The sequence below is a fragment of the Oryzias melastigma genome, linkage group LG23 (genome assembly GCF_002922805.2).
Source record: "Oryzias melastigma strain HK-1 linkage group LG23, ASM292280v2, whole genome shotgun sequence".
Classification (NCBI taxonomy): domain Eukaryota; kingdom Metazoa; phylum Chordata; class Actinopteri; order Beloniformes; family Adrianichthyidae; genus Oryzias; species Oryzias melastigma.
In genome coordinates, this window is record NC_050534.1 from 7,992,047 (window position 1) to 8,004,649 (window position 12,603).

Below are 12,603 nucleotides of genomic sequence, written 5' to 3' on the forward strand. Positions count from 1 at the left end.
AGCGGCCGATAAAGACCAAACGAGCCCGCAGTCGCGTGTTCGAAAAAATACTCACCTCCATTGTATTTATTTGTTTGTTTATTTATTTAGCATCTATATAACATCACGACATCAACAAAATTACGAAAAAGAACAAAACTGCAGTATTTACATTATATCTTATTTTTCTTTCGGCTTTTCCCTTCACAGGGTCGCCACAGCAAATCAGTTTTCTCCATCTAACCCTGTCTTATACATCCTCTACTCCACATGTGTCAAAGTCAAGGCCCGGGGGCCTCATGTTATCTTGTGCTTATTTTTAACTAGTTTAATTTTGACAAAATACACTTTTATGAAGAGTAAAATATTGAAAGTTATTTAATGCTTTGAATTGATTTATTCTGCAGTAATATTCCTGCATTTTTATTATTAATAACAGATATGTTAAAAAAGTTACAGTTTTAAAGTTTTAAAAAATTGCATTCTGCTAGCTTTTTGGACTATTTTGGCATTTACAAAAAAAATTTTAGGCTGTTTTGGAGTTTAGCCAATATTTCATCTACATACATGCTAGCTGTTTTTGGCTAATTTAGACTTTTTGTGGCAATTTTGAAGTTTAGCTATTTTTTCAGCTACATGCTAGCTGTTTTGACTAACGTAAGTTTTTTTTCAGGTTAATTTGGTATTTAGCAAATATTTTAGCTGGCTAGCAGCTTCAGCGTTTTCAGCATTAGCTTCAGTGATTTCAGCTATCAACTTCAGCGTTTTCAGCTATCAGCTTCAGTGATTTGAGCTATCAGCGTTTTTAGCTATCAATTTCAGCATATTCAGCTGTCAGCACTAGCATCTTCAGCATCCAGATTCAGCTTACAGGATTCACACTAGCATTATCACAGGAAATGCTATATCTAGTTCAAAATTAAGTTAAAAAGTTACGGTTTTAAAGTTTTTAAAAAGTAGTTTCAGAGTGTTCAATAAATGTTTATCCTGTTCGACCCGCGACTTAAGGTGTCTTTTGGATTTTTTCCCCCTGTGATTGAGTTTGACACCCCTACTGTACACCAGCTGGCTTCATGTTTTCGTTCACTGCATCCATAAACCTCCTATGCTTCCTGTCTTTTCCTCAGTTTCACTGTCTCCAGGCCAAACAACATGGTTGCTCTCACCACAGTTTTGTTTTTACAATTTTGCTTTCATTTGAGCTGAAAATCTTCAATCACGCCTGATACTTTCCTCCACCCATTCCAACCTGCCTGCCCTGGCTTTTTCACTCCTTATCAGGACAAAGCGCCTGTCCACCCTTCATCCTCGTCAAAGCCCTTACTAATCTTTCTTACTTCCTGCTCCACAACCGTCACCTCTTCTACTCTTTGTTCTCTCTCATTCTCTTCATTCATCAACTCTTTTTTCCATCTTTCCATTACACCACTGACACCTGTCAACACATTACCACCCCTATAATCACCCTAACTTGCTGCATGTCCTTCCTATCTCGATTTCTCTGCCTTGTTAATCTGTACAGGTCAGTCTCTAGTATACAAGTCATCATAAACTCCTCATTTGGCCTTTGACACCTCTACTTTCACTGCATCTCCCTGTCTTCTCTCTCCAGTCCTCTCAATTTCCCACTTCTTCTTAGCTAGCCACTAACTCCATATACACTCCTGTTCCTCCTCATTCCACCACCAATTCTCCTTTCCTGATGACACACCAAGTACACTCCTACCTGTCTCACTGATCACATTAGCTGTAGTTAACCAGTCATCTGGGAGTATCTCCTGACCACCCAGAGCTTGTTTCAGCTGATTCTCAAAAGTCATGCTACATTCTTCCCTTTTGTCATCTTCTCTGGCTTTTCCCTCTCTGTCTTCATCTTTTTCATCACCAGTCGTTCTACACACCACCACCCTATACTGTCTGGAAACATCTCCTTCAGATTACGCCATCCACACTCTCTTCTCAAAGGATGTATTCACTATAGCCATTTCCATCTTTTTTGTAAAATCAACCACCTTCTACATTCCTCTGGATACCAAACTTTATTACCAAATTTATGGGATCATTTAATGCTTAAATGCTTAAAAAAAATTAATAAATTAGCACTTACCAACATTAGACACAGCACTTATAGTCCCCAATTTGGAAATACTGGTACCGATGCCTTTTTTTTTTTTTTTTTTTTTAAGTTCCTCTTTTGTACTTTGTATGTTTTGTCACTTTTATTGTTCCAAGTATTTCCTTACTTTTATGGTACTTTTACTGTTGCTTCTATTGTATATGATAGTCATTTATGGTTCGTTATCTTTTACGTATGGTTTTGTTTATATTCAGACTTCAACTCTGTAGATAAATATCTATGTATCCCTCACTTGTAGGAACTGATCATCAAAGTCCAACCGATCCTTGTGACCGCCCAGTTTTCTTAAAGACATCATCCCCTCCTTAGCGAACAAGAAGAAGTGGTCAAAACATAAGATGCATAGAACCTTGAATGTAAATATTGATCAATAAAAAGAAAGTCTTTTTTTTCTATATGTGTGTGAACGTAGAATAACCTAGATTGTTACTTTAATTATGTATTTCTTTTCTTAACCCTAGAACACTTTAACTATACAGTTACACCATAACTTTTGCTGGGTAATTTTTATCCAATATACCCAATACAAAGTATTTGCCATAAAAATTAGATAAAAATATGATAAATTAGAGTATTTTTGCTTGATTTTCCACTGTGGTTTATGTAACAAAATGGAAAATAAAAGCATAGATCTTGAAAACTTGCTTCAAAATTACTAAAAAATTAGGAATTTGAGAAGAAAAAATCCTTGAAAAAAGAAAAATGATACTGGAGACTTGTCGTTTGGTCCACCCAATCCCGAGATACGTGAACTCAGAAAAAGGCAACATATTGAAAATCATGTAAACACTTCTGTTTGAGTGAAAATCATCACTGATCTGGGGTTTAAAAAAAAAAAACGTATTTAAAGTTTTTAGAATCAAGTTTTTGTGCTGGTACTGAGTACTGCCAGTACTTCTGGCGTGGAGAAGTAACAGTACTATAAAGAGCTGTTTTTAGAAGTGCTGGTACTGAGTACCGGCCCACCAGTAACTGGACTCAAAATGTGCCATCGACGGATGTCAACATTTAGAGAAAAATCGTCCATTCGAGGTAAAATTTAAACTTTTTTCTGTAACCATCATAACAAATAGCCACTTGCTGAATTTGCTGAAGGACTTGTATGTAGGTCGCCGTGTGGTGACATTTTGGGATATGTGACCGTAGTCCAAGAGAGGGGGAAGGTGCTAGAAAGGCTTTAGTGGCCCCAGAATCACAAAAGACAGGACATTCAAAAGAGAAAAATACATTTTTTTGTGGTTTACATATTCTGTAAATGTAATTTGATTTGTAACTAAATCACAACAAATATTTGGGTTGAAGTTTAATAGTTTTGTAGAAAGTCCAGAGGAAGATCAGTGTGTCTATTCCATGATTTGGGTATCTCATAGATAGTCGCTCTCGACTTCTTTTGTGTAAAAGTAGATGTAGTTTGGGAGCTTTTTGTCTAAGTACTTTTTTTAGATGTGGACTGGTTATTCTGACGTGCACTAAGTTTAGAGTGTTTGTGTGCTCACGATTGTGTCAGATACGGTGATGCATGTGCGGGAGGGTGCTCCTTCTATCTGGGAGGAGTCATGCGGTCAAAGAGAGCAGGAGTCACACTCAGTGACACTTTGTTAAGCTTCACCTGAGGGCAGAGTAGAGTCAGCATGGAGCTGACGGCAACAAACCACTCCATTCCTCTGAGTGATGGAAACCGCATGCCTCTGATAGGACTGGGAACCTATGGGGATCCCACCAAGGTAAGGCAGTGACATCAATTTAAGCTTTTTTCCTATTTTCTTTGAATCTTTCTTGATGATTAGACCCCTAAAGGAACCACAATTGAAGCCGTCAAGCTGGCCATTGATTTGGGATACAGGCACTTTGATGGGGCTTTGGTGTACTTCAATGAACACGAGGTGGGACAGGCCATCAGGGAGAAAATAGCAGACGGGACGGTGAAGCGGGAGGACGTCTTCTACTGCGGAAAGGTTTCTAGATCTTGCTTGTTTGTGTCTGTGCGTTATTGTTAGCAACTGAACTCTTTCCCAGAATGAGCTTCATGGTCACACAGATAACCTACTGCCACGGTTTTGCAACAAGTGATTCCGGTTTTTTTGGTTTTGTTTTTTGTTTAGTTGTGGAACACGTTCCATCCCCCTGAGCTGGTGCGTCCTGCTCTGGAGAAAACTCTCAAGACTTTACAGCTGGATTATGTTGATCTGTATATTGTGGAGCTGCCAATTGCATTTAAGGTTTTGTGCGGATTTTTTTAGAATTTTTTTTAAGTTGAATTACTTGCAGCTTTTTAACTATTTGTTAAATGTTGGGATTTTTCTGCAGCCAGGAGATAGTTTCTACCCAAGAGACGAGAACGGCAAATATCTTTATCATAAGACGGATTTATGTGCTACTTGGGAGGTGAGACCTTCATTTTTTTTCCATATAGTTCCTATTGACAACATTAAATTTTATGGTTCAAAGCTATAGGTTATGGGTGTAATAAAAAGGTAAACAATATCCACCCATTATGGATTTGTGCTCAGGGTTTAGAGTCTACAGCACTGTTTGCCATTAACATCTGTAAAGTTTAACAAAAGAAGTTCAATGTTCTCAACAGGCTCTGGAGGAGTGCAAAGATGCCGGCCTGGTCAAGTCCCTGGGAGTCTCCAACTTCAACAAGCGTCAGCTGGAGTTGATCATCAACAAACCGGGACTCAAACACAAACCGGTGTCCAACCAGGTACAGTGATTAAAAAACCCCAAATCAATGATTGAATCAAACTTTGACCAAGATGAGAATAAAAACCTTAAATACTAAAGTGAAAGCCGGTTTTTGGAAATCAGTATGCTAACAGAGTAGACAAGACTTATTTACTTTTTAATTTATTTCCAACAATAATATATATATATATGTTTATAAAATTGTAAAAATCATAGATGTTTTTGTCTTTAAATAGAAGGTAAGTTAAGGTCATTTTGGTGGTTTATTACATATTTGTATCAAAATGTGTCAGGAAATTAGTTATCTTATTGTTCTTCTGCTTTTACCTCAGGTTGAATGTCATCCGTACTTCACTCAACCAAAGTTGCTTGAATTCTGTCGGCAGAACCACATTGTGATTGTTGGTTACAGCCCTCTGGGCACGTCAAGAGATGCATCATGGTATGGGAATCTTCCTTTTTCAGGAGTTTTATGCTTAAAAGAAGCTGACAGTCCAATTTTTATTTGTCTTTGGTTTATCAAACAATAAAATGGTAAAAATATTTTCAAATTATGATGTTTTTTTAAATTAACTAATCTCTAATGCTATTAATTAAAAATAAACACTCTAAAAAATAATGACACTTCTATTTCTAATGTTTCTTAGATGCAGTGGCTTCCAAGTAGTTTAATCTTCACATACTAAAAAGAGAACAAGAGGAAGTTTTGCAGTAACTGTTTTTTAAAATATGTAATTTGAAAATATTTCAAGTTTTAAATATATAACATCAATTGCATGAAATGTCATTGAGCAAAGATCTATCCAGAGGATTTTTTTCTAATTAATAGACAAGAAGCGAAAAAAATTCAATTGAATTATCTGAATTGTTTGGAAAATTAAAAATGTTTGCTGCTGAATTATTATTTTTTTGCAGGTTAGATATATATATATATATATATATATATATATATATATATATATATATATATATATATATATATATATATATATATATGTGTGTGTGTGTGTGTGTGTGTGTGTGTGTGTGTATTGTTACCAAAAAACTAAAAATTGATCAATTGGAAATCTGAATGCTGCAAAGTAACAAAAAATATTAAAATTAGATGTACGATTTGGGGAAAAGACTGAATTTTGTGATAAAATAATGTAGATTTAATCCTAATCAGTCATGAAACAACCACATTTTGTGCATTAGAATATAGAAGAGATCCAAAAGTGTGTTTTATTTCAATTATTTTAAATACAAACACAATTTTTAAGAAGAAATTGTGCAAAAACCAGGGCTGAATTTTTTAAAATATGCAATTAATCATTACAAAATGTAATTTAATCTAGAAAGTCTTTATTTGATTTATCATTTTCATTAATTATTTTAGTTTTAAAGCATTTTTTGTATTCATTTAAGCAAAAGTTGCTTTTAGTTAGTTTTTAATGGGGGAATTCTATATATTTTTTAAGAAAATTTTCATCTTTGTTGAGTTCCTATCCTAGTTTTGTGAAAATTCTTTCTCCTGACCAAATAAAATTGGTTTGAATTGAAATTTGAAGAAAAAATAAATTAAAAAAACAGAAATGCATTTTATAAATCTAATCTATTTCAATCCAACCCAAGTAAAATCACATAGGTCACATGACATATTTTGAATATGTAACTTGGAACAAATTGAATCTAATCCTAAACGTTTTGTCTTGTAAATGACAGAAACAATGACAAATGTATTTATGCAACAGGGTCAACTTAAAGTGCCCGCCTCTGTTGGAGGATGAAGTGCTGCAATCAATCGCCAAAAAGTACAGTAAGACCACAGCACAGGTGTGCCTGAGGTTCAACGTGCAGAGAGGAGTGGTGGTCATCCCAAAGAGCTTCACTCCTGCCCGCATTAAGGAGAACTTTGATGTGGGTTTAAGATGAATCCATTTATGAAAATAAGCATAAAAAGTAAAGCAAAAATAATAATTTGTTTCCCATCTTCTCTAACTGTAGATATTTGACTTCTGCCTCTCGGATGAGGAGATGAAGGCGATTGAAGGGCTGAACAAGAACATTCGATTTGTGGAGCTTCTCATGTGAGTGTGACAAAAACAACATCTTTATCTGGAATGAGAATACAAGGATTTATTTTCTTTTCTGATCCGACAGGTGGGCTGACCATCCAGAGTATCCGTTTCATGATGAATATTGATTACACTAAGCCTAAGACCAATTATGTCAATTTTCTTTGGTTGGATCATGACATTTTCATTTTTTATCTTTAATTAGTCTTTTGACTCAATTAATAAACATATTCTGAAATGTTTTTTTGTGTTTATTCTTTCCTGCCGCACCTACTTTTGAACAAAATCTTTTTGTTTTGATTTTCTGAGGTCTATAAAACTTTTTTTGTTACCAATCATATTGGAAAAAATGAAATTAAAACTGAAATTGAACTATTAGCCTGAACACAAAAAGGTTTCCATAAAAACAGTCACTCTAAGATATTTGGTGTAGACTGCAAAAGGTCACTCTGTTGTTTGCAAAATTTTGAAGAAGTCACACAAACCTTTATTTTGTTACATTTTTGTCTCGGTCTGTTAGGATATCCATCCTCACACATCTAATCGCTTTGAATTTGACTAAATTCACAGTTTTGTGACAACTGTGAATTTCACTGTTTATAATCAAGGTAATAGTCAATGTTAACATAATGACATCATTAAAAACTCTAAATATTAGTAGTAATTAGATTTTTTCTGGTGGCCAAACAAAGCCTTATTTTTGTACCATACATACAGTAAGGAACATAGAACAGTGAACTCTTCACCAGTTTTCAGTGCAATGACAAAAAAGGTTTAATTTAATTCAATTAAAGCTCCATTCACACAAGTTTTTGTGTTTGAAAACACAGCTTTAAATAAGTAAATGAAAATAACTCAACGAACAAACAAATAAATAAATACAATCTGCTTGTTACAAAGAAGAAGAATGCTAGCATGCTAATGCTAACAAGAAATCTAAGAATGCTAACGTGTAAAAAACACAATCTGGATTTTTTTTTTTTTTTTTGGCATTTTTAAGTTTGAATTTTTTTTTGTTTTTTTAATTATGTTTAATGTTTATTCATCATAAAACCAGGGCTCTAAATTAACTTTTTCTCATTTATTCTGGTATTGTCTTGTGAAAACAAAACACTTACTAACAAAACAGAAATGTAGTGTTATTTGAACAAAATATTCTTTTTATGAACACCTTGTCAGAGGGAATCAACAATGCCTCACGTGCCAAAGTGGCATGGGACATTTCTTTCTACCTGCCAAATTGAAGTTTTACCCGCATTTGTTAATTTAGAGCCCTGCATAAAACACATTATAATAATGTATTTTGAAAAAGTACACAACATAATTTCTAAAAATGTGATTTAAAACAACATTAAGTTAATGTGTAATAAATTCTTACAAGACAGTTCATTGAGAAAAAAAAAACATTAACTTTTTCCGAGTGCACTTGAAAGCACCACGACTGTTCTTCCCCTCCCTGAAGTAGCTAGCATGTTAGCTAACACGGCTAGTACCTTACCTGCAGACGACGCTAAATTTCAGAAAAAGTCGAAGTTTCAAAAATTTCAAAACGGCGCCGTCATTTATCGGCGTGACTTCGTTTTTATGGACGATGCTCACGAGCAATTATCCTGCCAAAATGACGTTTTCTAACCCTAGCTGCGCAACGGACATAAGCAGCTAAACTCAGTTAGCTTAATGCTAATATTTTTTTCTCGCTTCGAGCGTTACAATGAATGGAGGTTAACGTGAAGTCATCCGTCAACAATGTCGGCTCGCTGTTAGCTTGAGTGTGAGTGGCAGCTACAGACACGGAAGTGAACTCGTGAAAGGTTTATGGAAAGAAGCCTCACAATTTCGCAAGCTAAAAATGCCGAAGCTAACCGCTGATAACTTTCTTGGAAATGCAGCTTGAAGGGGAAACCACGCTAGCTTCCGCAGCGCTAAAACAACAGCCTATGGAGAGTTTAGCCCCGCATCTAGCTACTTTATTCCATATTTTTGATTGTCCCTGGTGGAAAGTGGATACTATGGAGCAGATTTGTGGAAGAAGAAACGGCTGACATATTGGATTGACCCTGCGTCCCAGACAGGTAGAGGGGACCTGCCCCGGCCTGCATTGGTTCGCTGTTTTTACGGATGATGGGGACAGAAAATGCTTCTTCTGCTTTTTAAAAAACCCACACTATGGCTTCAATGAAATTATGAAAGTTGGAGTTCCTCTACTGGAGAGTTATTCTTAAAACCATGGATTATTGATTTTTCTTTTGTACAGTTTTGCCACATTATCGTTGTTTTAATGACTCTGGAACAACATGTCTGCGATCGCCGAGTTCGTTCCTCCTCCTGAATGCCCGGTGTTTGAGCCGAGCTGGGAGGAATTCTCGGATCCTTTAGGATTTATCAACAAGATCAGACCTATTGCAGAGAAAACGGGGATCTGCAAGATCCGGCCTCCCCAGGTAAGAAGAACACTACACAATAAACCCTGTTCAAAATCAGTAGTTCGCATCTGAAGTGAGCAGTTTCGGTTCTTGAATGTAGGCCCTGCGCGTGCACACAAGTTGTCAACAATCACACATTGGTCAATGAAGTCATTCTTGTTTTGAAAGCCTGTCATCACCTTTGAGTGTTTTTCTGGACTGTTTAGTTTAGAAAGTGTGTGACACATTTACCTGTCCTTGTGTTTTTGTTTCTACTAGCTTAGTTTAATGCTTTTGTAGCACTTGATTCAAGACTTAAAACATGTTTTTTTCCATCTGTATTTTATTTTCAAACATATAACTTCATAAGCCTCTATTTTGGGTATTTATCTGATTATTAGTAACAGTTTTTAAAGAGCAAAGACTCCAGTATGCATGCTATTAATTCTTATCAGCTAATTCTCTTGAAGTATTTATTATTTATTGCTTCTGCATGTTCTCCGGCAGGACTGGCAGCCTCCCTTTGCCTGTGATGTTCGCAATTTTCGCTTTACTCCAAGAGTTCAGAGACTGAATGAACTTGAGGTGAGTGTTGATGTCTCCTGGAGTTACCAAACAAGGTTAAAAGCTGTGTTTAAAGAGTCAATTTATGACTAAGCAAGGAAAAATCTGTTGTTTTGAGTCAACTTGATAATATTGTAACCACGTCAGAATAACCAGTGTTTACATTCTTTAGGTTAATAAAAAAATGAGTTCTGTTCTAGTGCTCATTGAAAAAAAATGAAAGTCGTATTTTTGGTGTTTTTAACTCGCTCTTTTTCTACTTATAGAGGACACGTAAAAAGAAAATTAAGCTTAAATCTGTGTTTTTGAGTATTTCTTCGTTCAAATCATTGTGAATAATGAACAGAAGAAAAAAAGGCAGTTTGTAAAAGCTTGTAGTTGTCACGTACAAACGACAATCGGTAAGGCTACAAGCTCCTGCTTTGCTCCATTCTGATGCATTCACTTGTAAATAAATTGATCCATGTTTGTCTTAGTTTTCCTCATTTAAACTGGAATCTGGCTCAAAACTGTACGGCTGGATAGCTCCTATATTGCTCACTATTTTTGTTGCACCGCTAATGTTGGGTTCTTGTTTAAGCTAGCAGGAGAGAGTGTAAACAAAGGGTTGATGGGAAGTCAGCACTGACTTACTTCTCGCCCACAGCTCTGAGGCAAATTATACTCCAGTCGCTCTGAAGAAACTCCTTGAAAATGAGAGTTTTTTAGATTTTGGCCAAAAAATCCCACTAAAGATGCTTTTAGAATAGATCAAAAGATGATCAGAGTTGGACTTTAATGTTTATAAGATTCCTAACATTACACTGGAAGAGTCACACCTTAAAATGATCTTTTCTGTTGTTTTCAATTCAAAACATTTGTTTTAGTTTTTAAAAAAACACCATTTAACATGATTTGTGTTTTTTCTCTTAACTTATGGACTTAATTTTCATCATAAAAGTCCAGCTGTTGGTTATTTCTTTACCTTTTTTTGATGAAGCTGCTGTATTTCTGCGGTCTTTCTGCCTCTGCAGGCCCTCACTCGGGTTAAACTCAACTTTCTGGATCAAATAGCAAAGTTCTGGGAGTTGCAGGGATCCAAGATCCGCTTTCCTCACGTGGAGAGAAAGATTTTGGATCTTTATCAGCTCAGCAAGGTAAAACCAGACTGTAACTTTCTATATTTGGGACAAACGAAGTGTAACAATAAACTTTTTTTTTATTTTTCAAATGTTCTAATTCATTGAAAATGTTTTCAATCTGCCTCACAATCCGTTTTTCAGATCGTCTCCTCCGAAGGCGGCTTCGAGACGGTGTGCAAAGAGAAGAGATGGTCCACCGTGGCCGCCCGGATGGGCTTCCCACCCGGGAAGGGCACCGGCTCGCTGCTGCGCTCGCACTACGAGCGAATCCTTTACCCATACGAGCTCTTCCAGTCCGGAGCCACGCTAACTGTGAGTGTTTGACCCTTTCCCTACTGCAGCTTCCAGCAGAACATTCCCGCTGTAACTCACTTGTTTGTCCAATCAGGGCCTCCACCGCCTGTACGACGAGGGAAACGAGAAGGAGGACGTGGACGAAGGCGTCGGCGAGGAGACGACGGAGGAAGAGCAGCAAGACGAGGAGGAAGAGAAGGAGGAGCAAGGAGAGGTGACACAAAACAAGGAGCAGATTCTCCCTGAGAGGCGCTCCAGGCGCCTCAAGTCAGAGGTGATGGAGGTTCTGTCACCGACCAGAACCACAAAGGAGTCGTCCACAGAAGCAAACTGTGTTTTCTCTTATTTCTGTGTCGCTTTAGAGGGAAAATAAGGAACCAAAAAGCCTCCAGATTTTTGGAACGAGTCCCAGGATGGTTGGTTTGGAGATTTTATCATCCGGTAAGAAGATCGCTGCCTTTTATTTAAAAAAAAAAACACATCTGCCAAACATGTTAGTGTCACATATCAGCAGTTGTTTCTTCTCCTCTCAGACGATGGTTTCAGTAAGAAACAGCGGCAGCTGAAAGCCCAGGCCTTCGCCATCAAAATGAAACCACGCAAGGAGACTCTGGAGGTCAACTTTGTAAGAACCTTTTCATGGAATAAAACTTTATTGATCCCACAGAGGTGAAATTACCTTGTTACCACAGCGCTATTAAAAACAGCACTTATAGATGGTAAATAACACTAAAAATACAATTATAAATTAATAATAAATATTGTCTGATTCTCTGAGGAAAGTAAAGTCTTCTAGCTGACAGGAGGAAAGACTGTGTTAGTGCTCCGTCCTGCAGCGGAGTTAGGAGGTCTTTAGTCACATGGTTTTGTTTACTAACTTTAGTCCGAAATAGAAATGTTCGGTCTGAATACAGACCAAACACAAAGTTCGGGACTTGATCCAGACTAAATTAAGTGGACTCAGTCCTGACTAACAAACTTTTCCAGCATGAATACACGTAGGGCTGCCTCGATTAGTCCACTAATCGACTATTAAAATAGTCGACGACTAATTTAAAAGTCGATTATTTGTTACTTTATATTATATGGAGTCGGAGTGTAGTAAAGTTGAAAGTTATAATTATATTATGTTTAGTTAATATTTCAGCTACATGCTAGCTGTTTTGACTAATTCAAACATTTTTTCATTTTGTAGGCTATTTCTGTGTTTAGCTAATATTTCAGCTACATGCTAGCTGTTTTGGCTAATTCAAGCTTTTATCGTTTTGTAGGCTATTTCTGTGTTTAGCTAATTTTTCAGCTACATGCTAGCTGTTTTTGCTAACTTAAGCTTTTTTTTGTTTGTTTTTTTAGGCCATTTT

The 12,603-nt window shown here is 36.5% G+C and overlaps 2 protein-coding genes across 4 annotated transcripts in view; both read left to right on the forward strand.

Annotated features, from left to right (window-relative positions):
- Nucleotides 1-3,244: 3,244 nt before the first annotated feature.
- On the forward strand, nt 3,245-7,103 carry LOC112156489 (aldo-keto reductase family 1 member D1). The gene is made up of 9 exons (XM_024288799.2): nt 3,245-3,840; nt 3,904-4,071; nt 4,219-4,335; nt 4,424-4,501; nt 4,701-4,823; nt 5,137-5,246; nt 6,538-6,703; nt 6,791-6,873; nt 6,947-7,103. Exons 1-9 carry the CDS (start codon nt 3,748-3,750, stop codon nt 6,987-6,989), a joined length of 981 nt encoding a protein of 326 aa, XP_024144567.1. The 5' UTR covers nt 3,245-3,747; the 3' UTR covers nt 6,990-7,103.
- A 1,191-nt stretch (nt 7,104-8,294) lies between these two features.
- Nucleotides 8,295-12,603, forward strand: part of kdm5a (lysine (K)-specific demethylase 5A) — a 21,054-nt gene continuing 16,745 nt past the window's right edge. For 2 of the 3 annotated variants that reach the window (XM_024284098.2, XM_024284106.2), the window contains exons 1-7: nt 8,295-9,302; nt 9,771-9,848; nt 10,841-10,963; nt 11,090-11,260; nt 11,337-11,516; nt 11,605-11,683; nt 11,776-11,867. In XM_024284098.2, coding sequence (XP_024139866.1) covers nt 9,156-9,302; nt 9,771-9,848; nt 10,841-10,963; nt 11,090-11,260; nt 11,337-11,516; nt 11,605-11,683; nt 11,776-11,867 — 870 coding nt within the window. In that variant the 5' untranslated portion in view covers nt 8,295-9,155. The remainder of the gene's footprint in view (nt 9,303-9,770; nt 9,849-10,840; nt 10,964-11,089; nt 11,261-11,336; nt 11,517-11,604; nt 11,684-11,775; nt 11,868-12,603) is intronic. The other variant, XM_024284113.2, reaches the window with a different exon arrangement.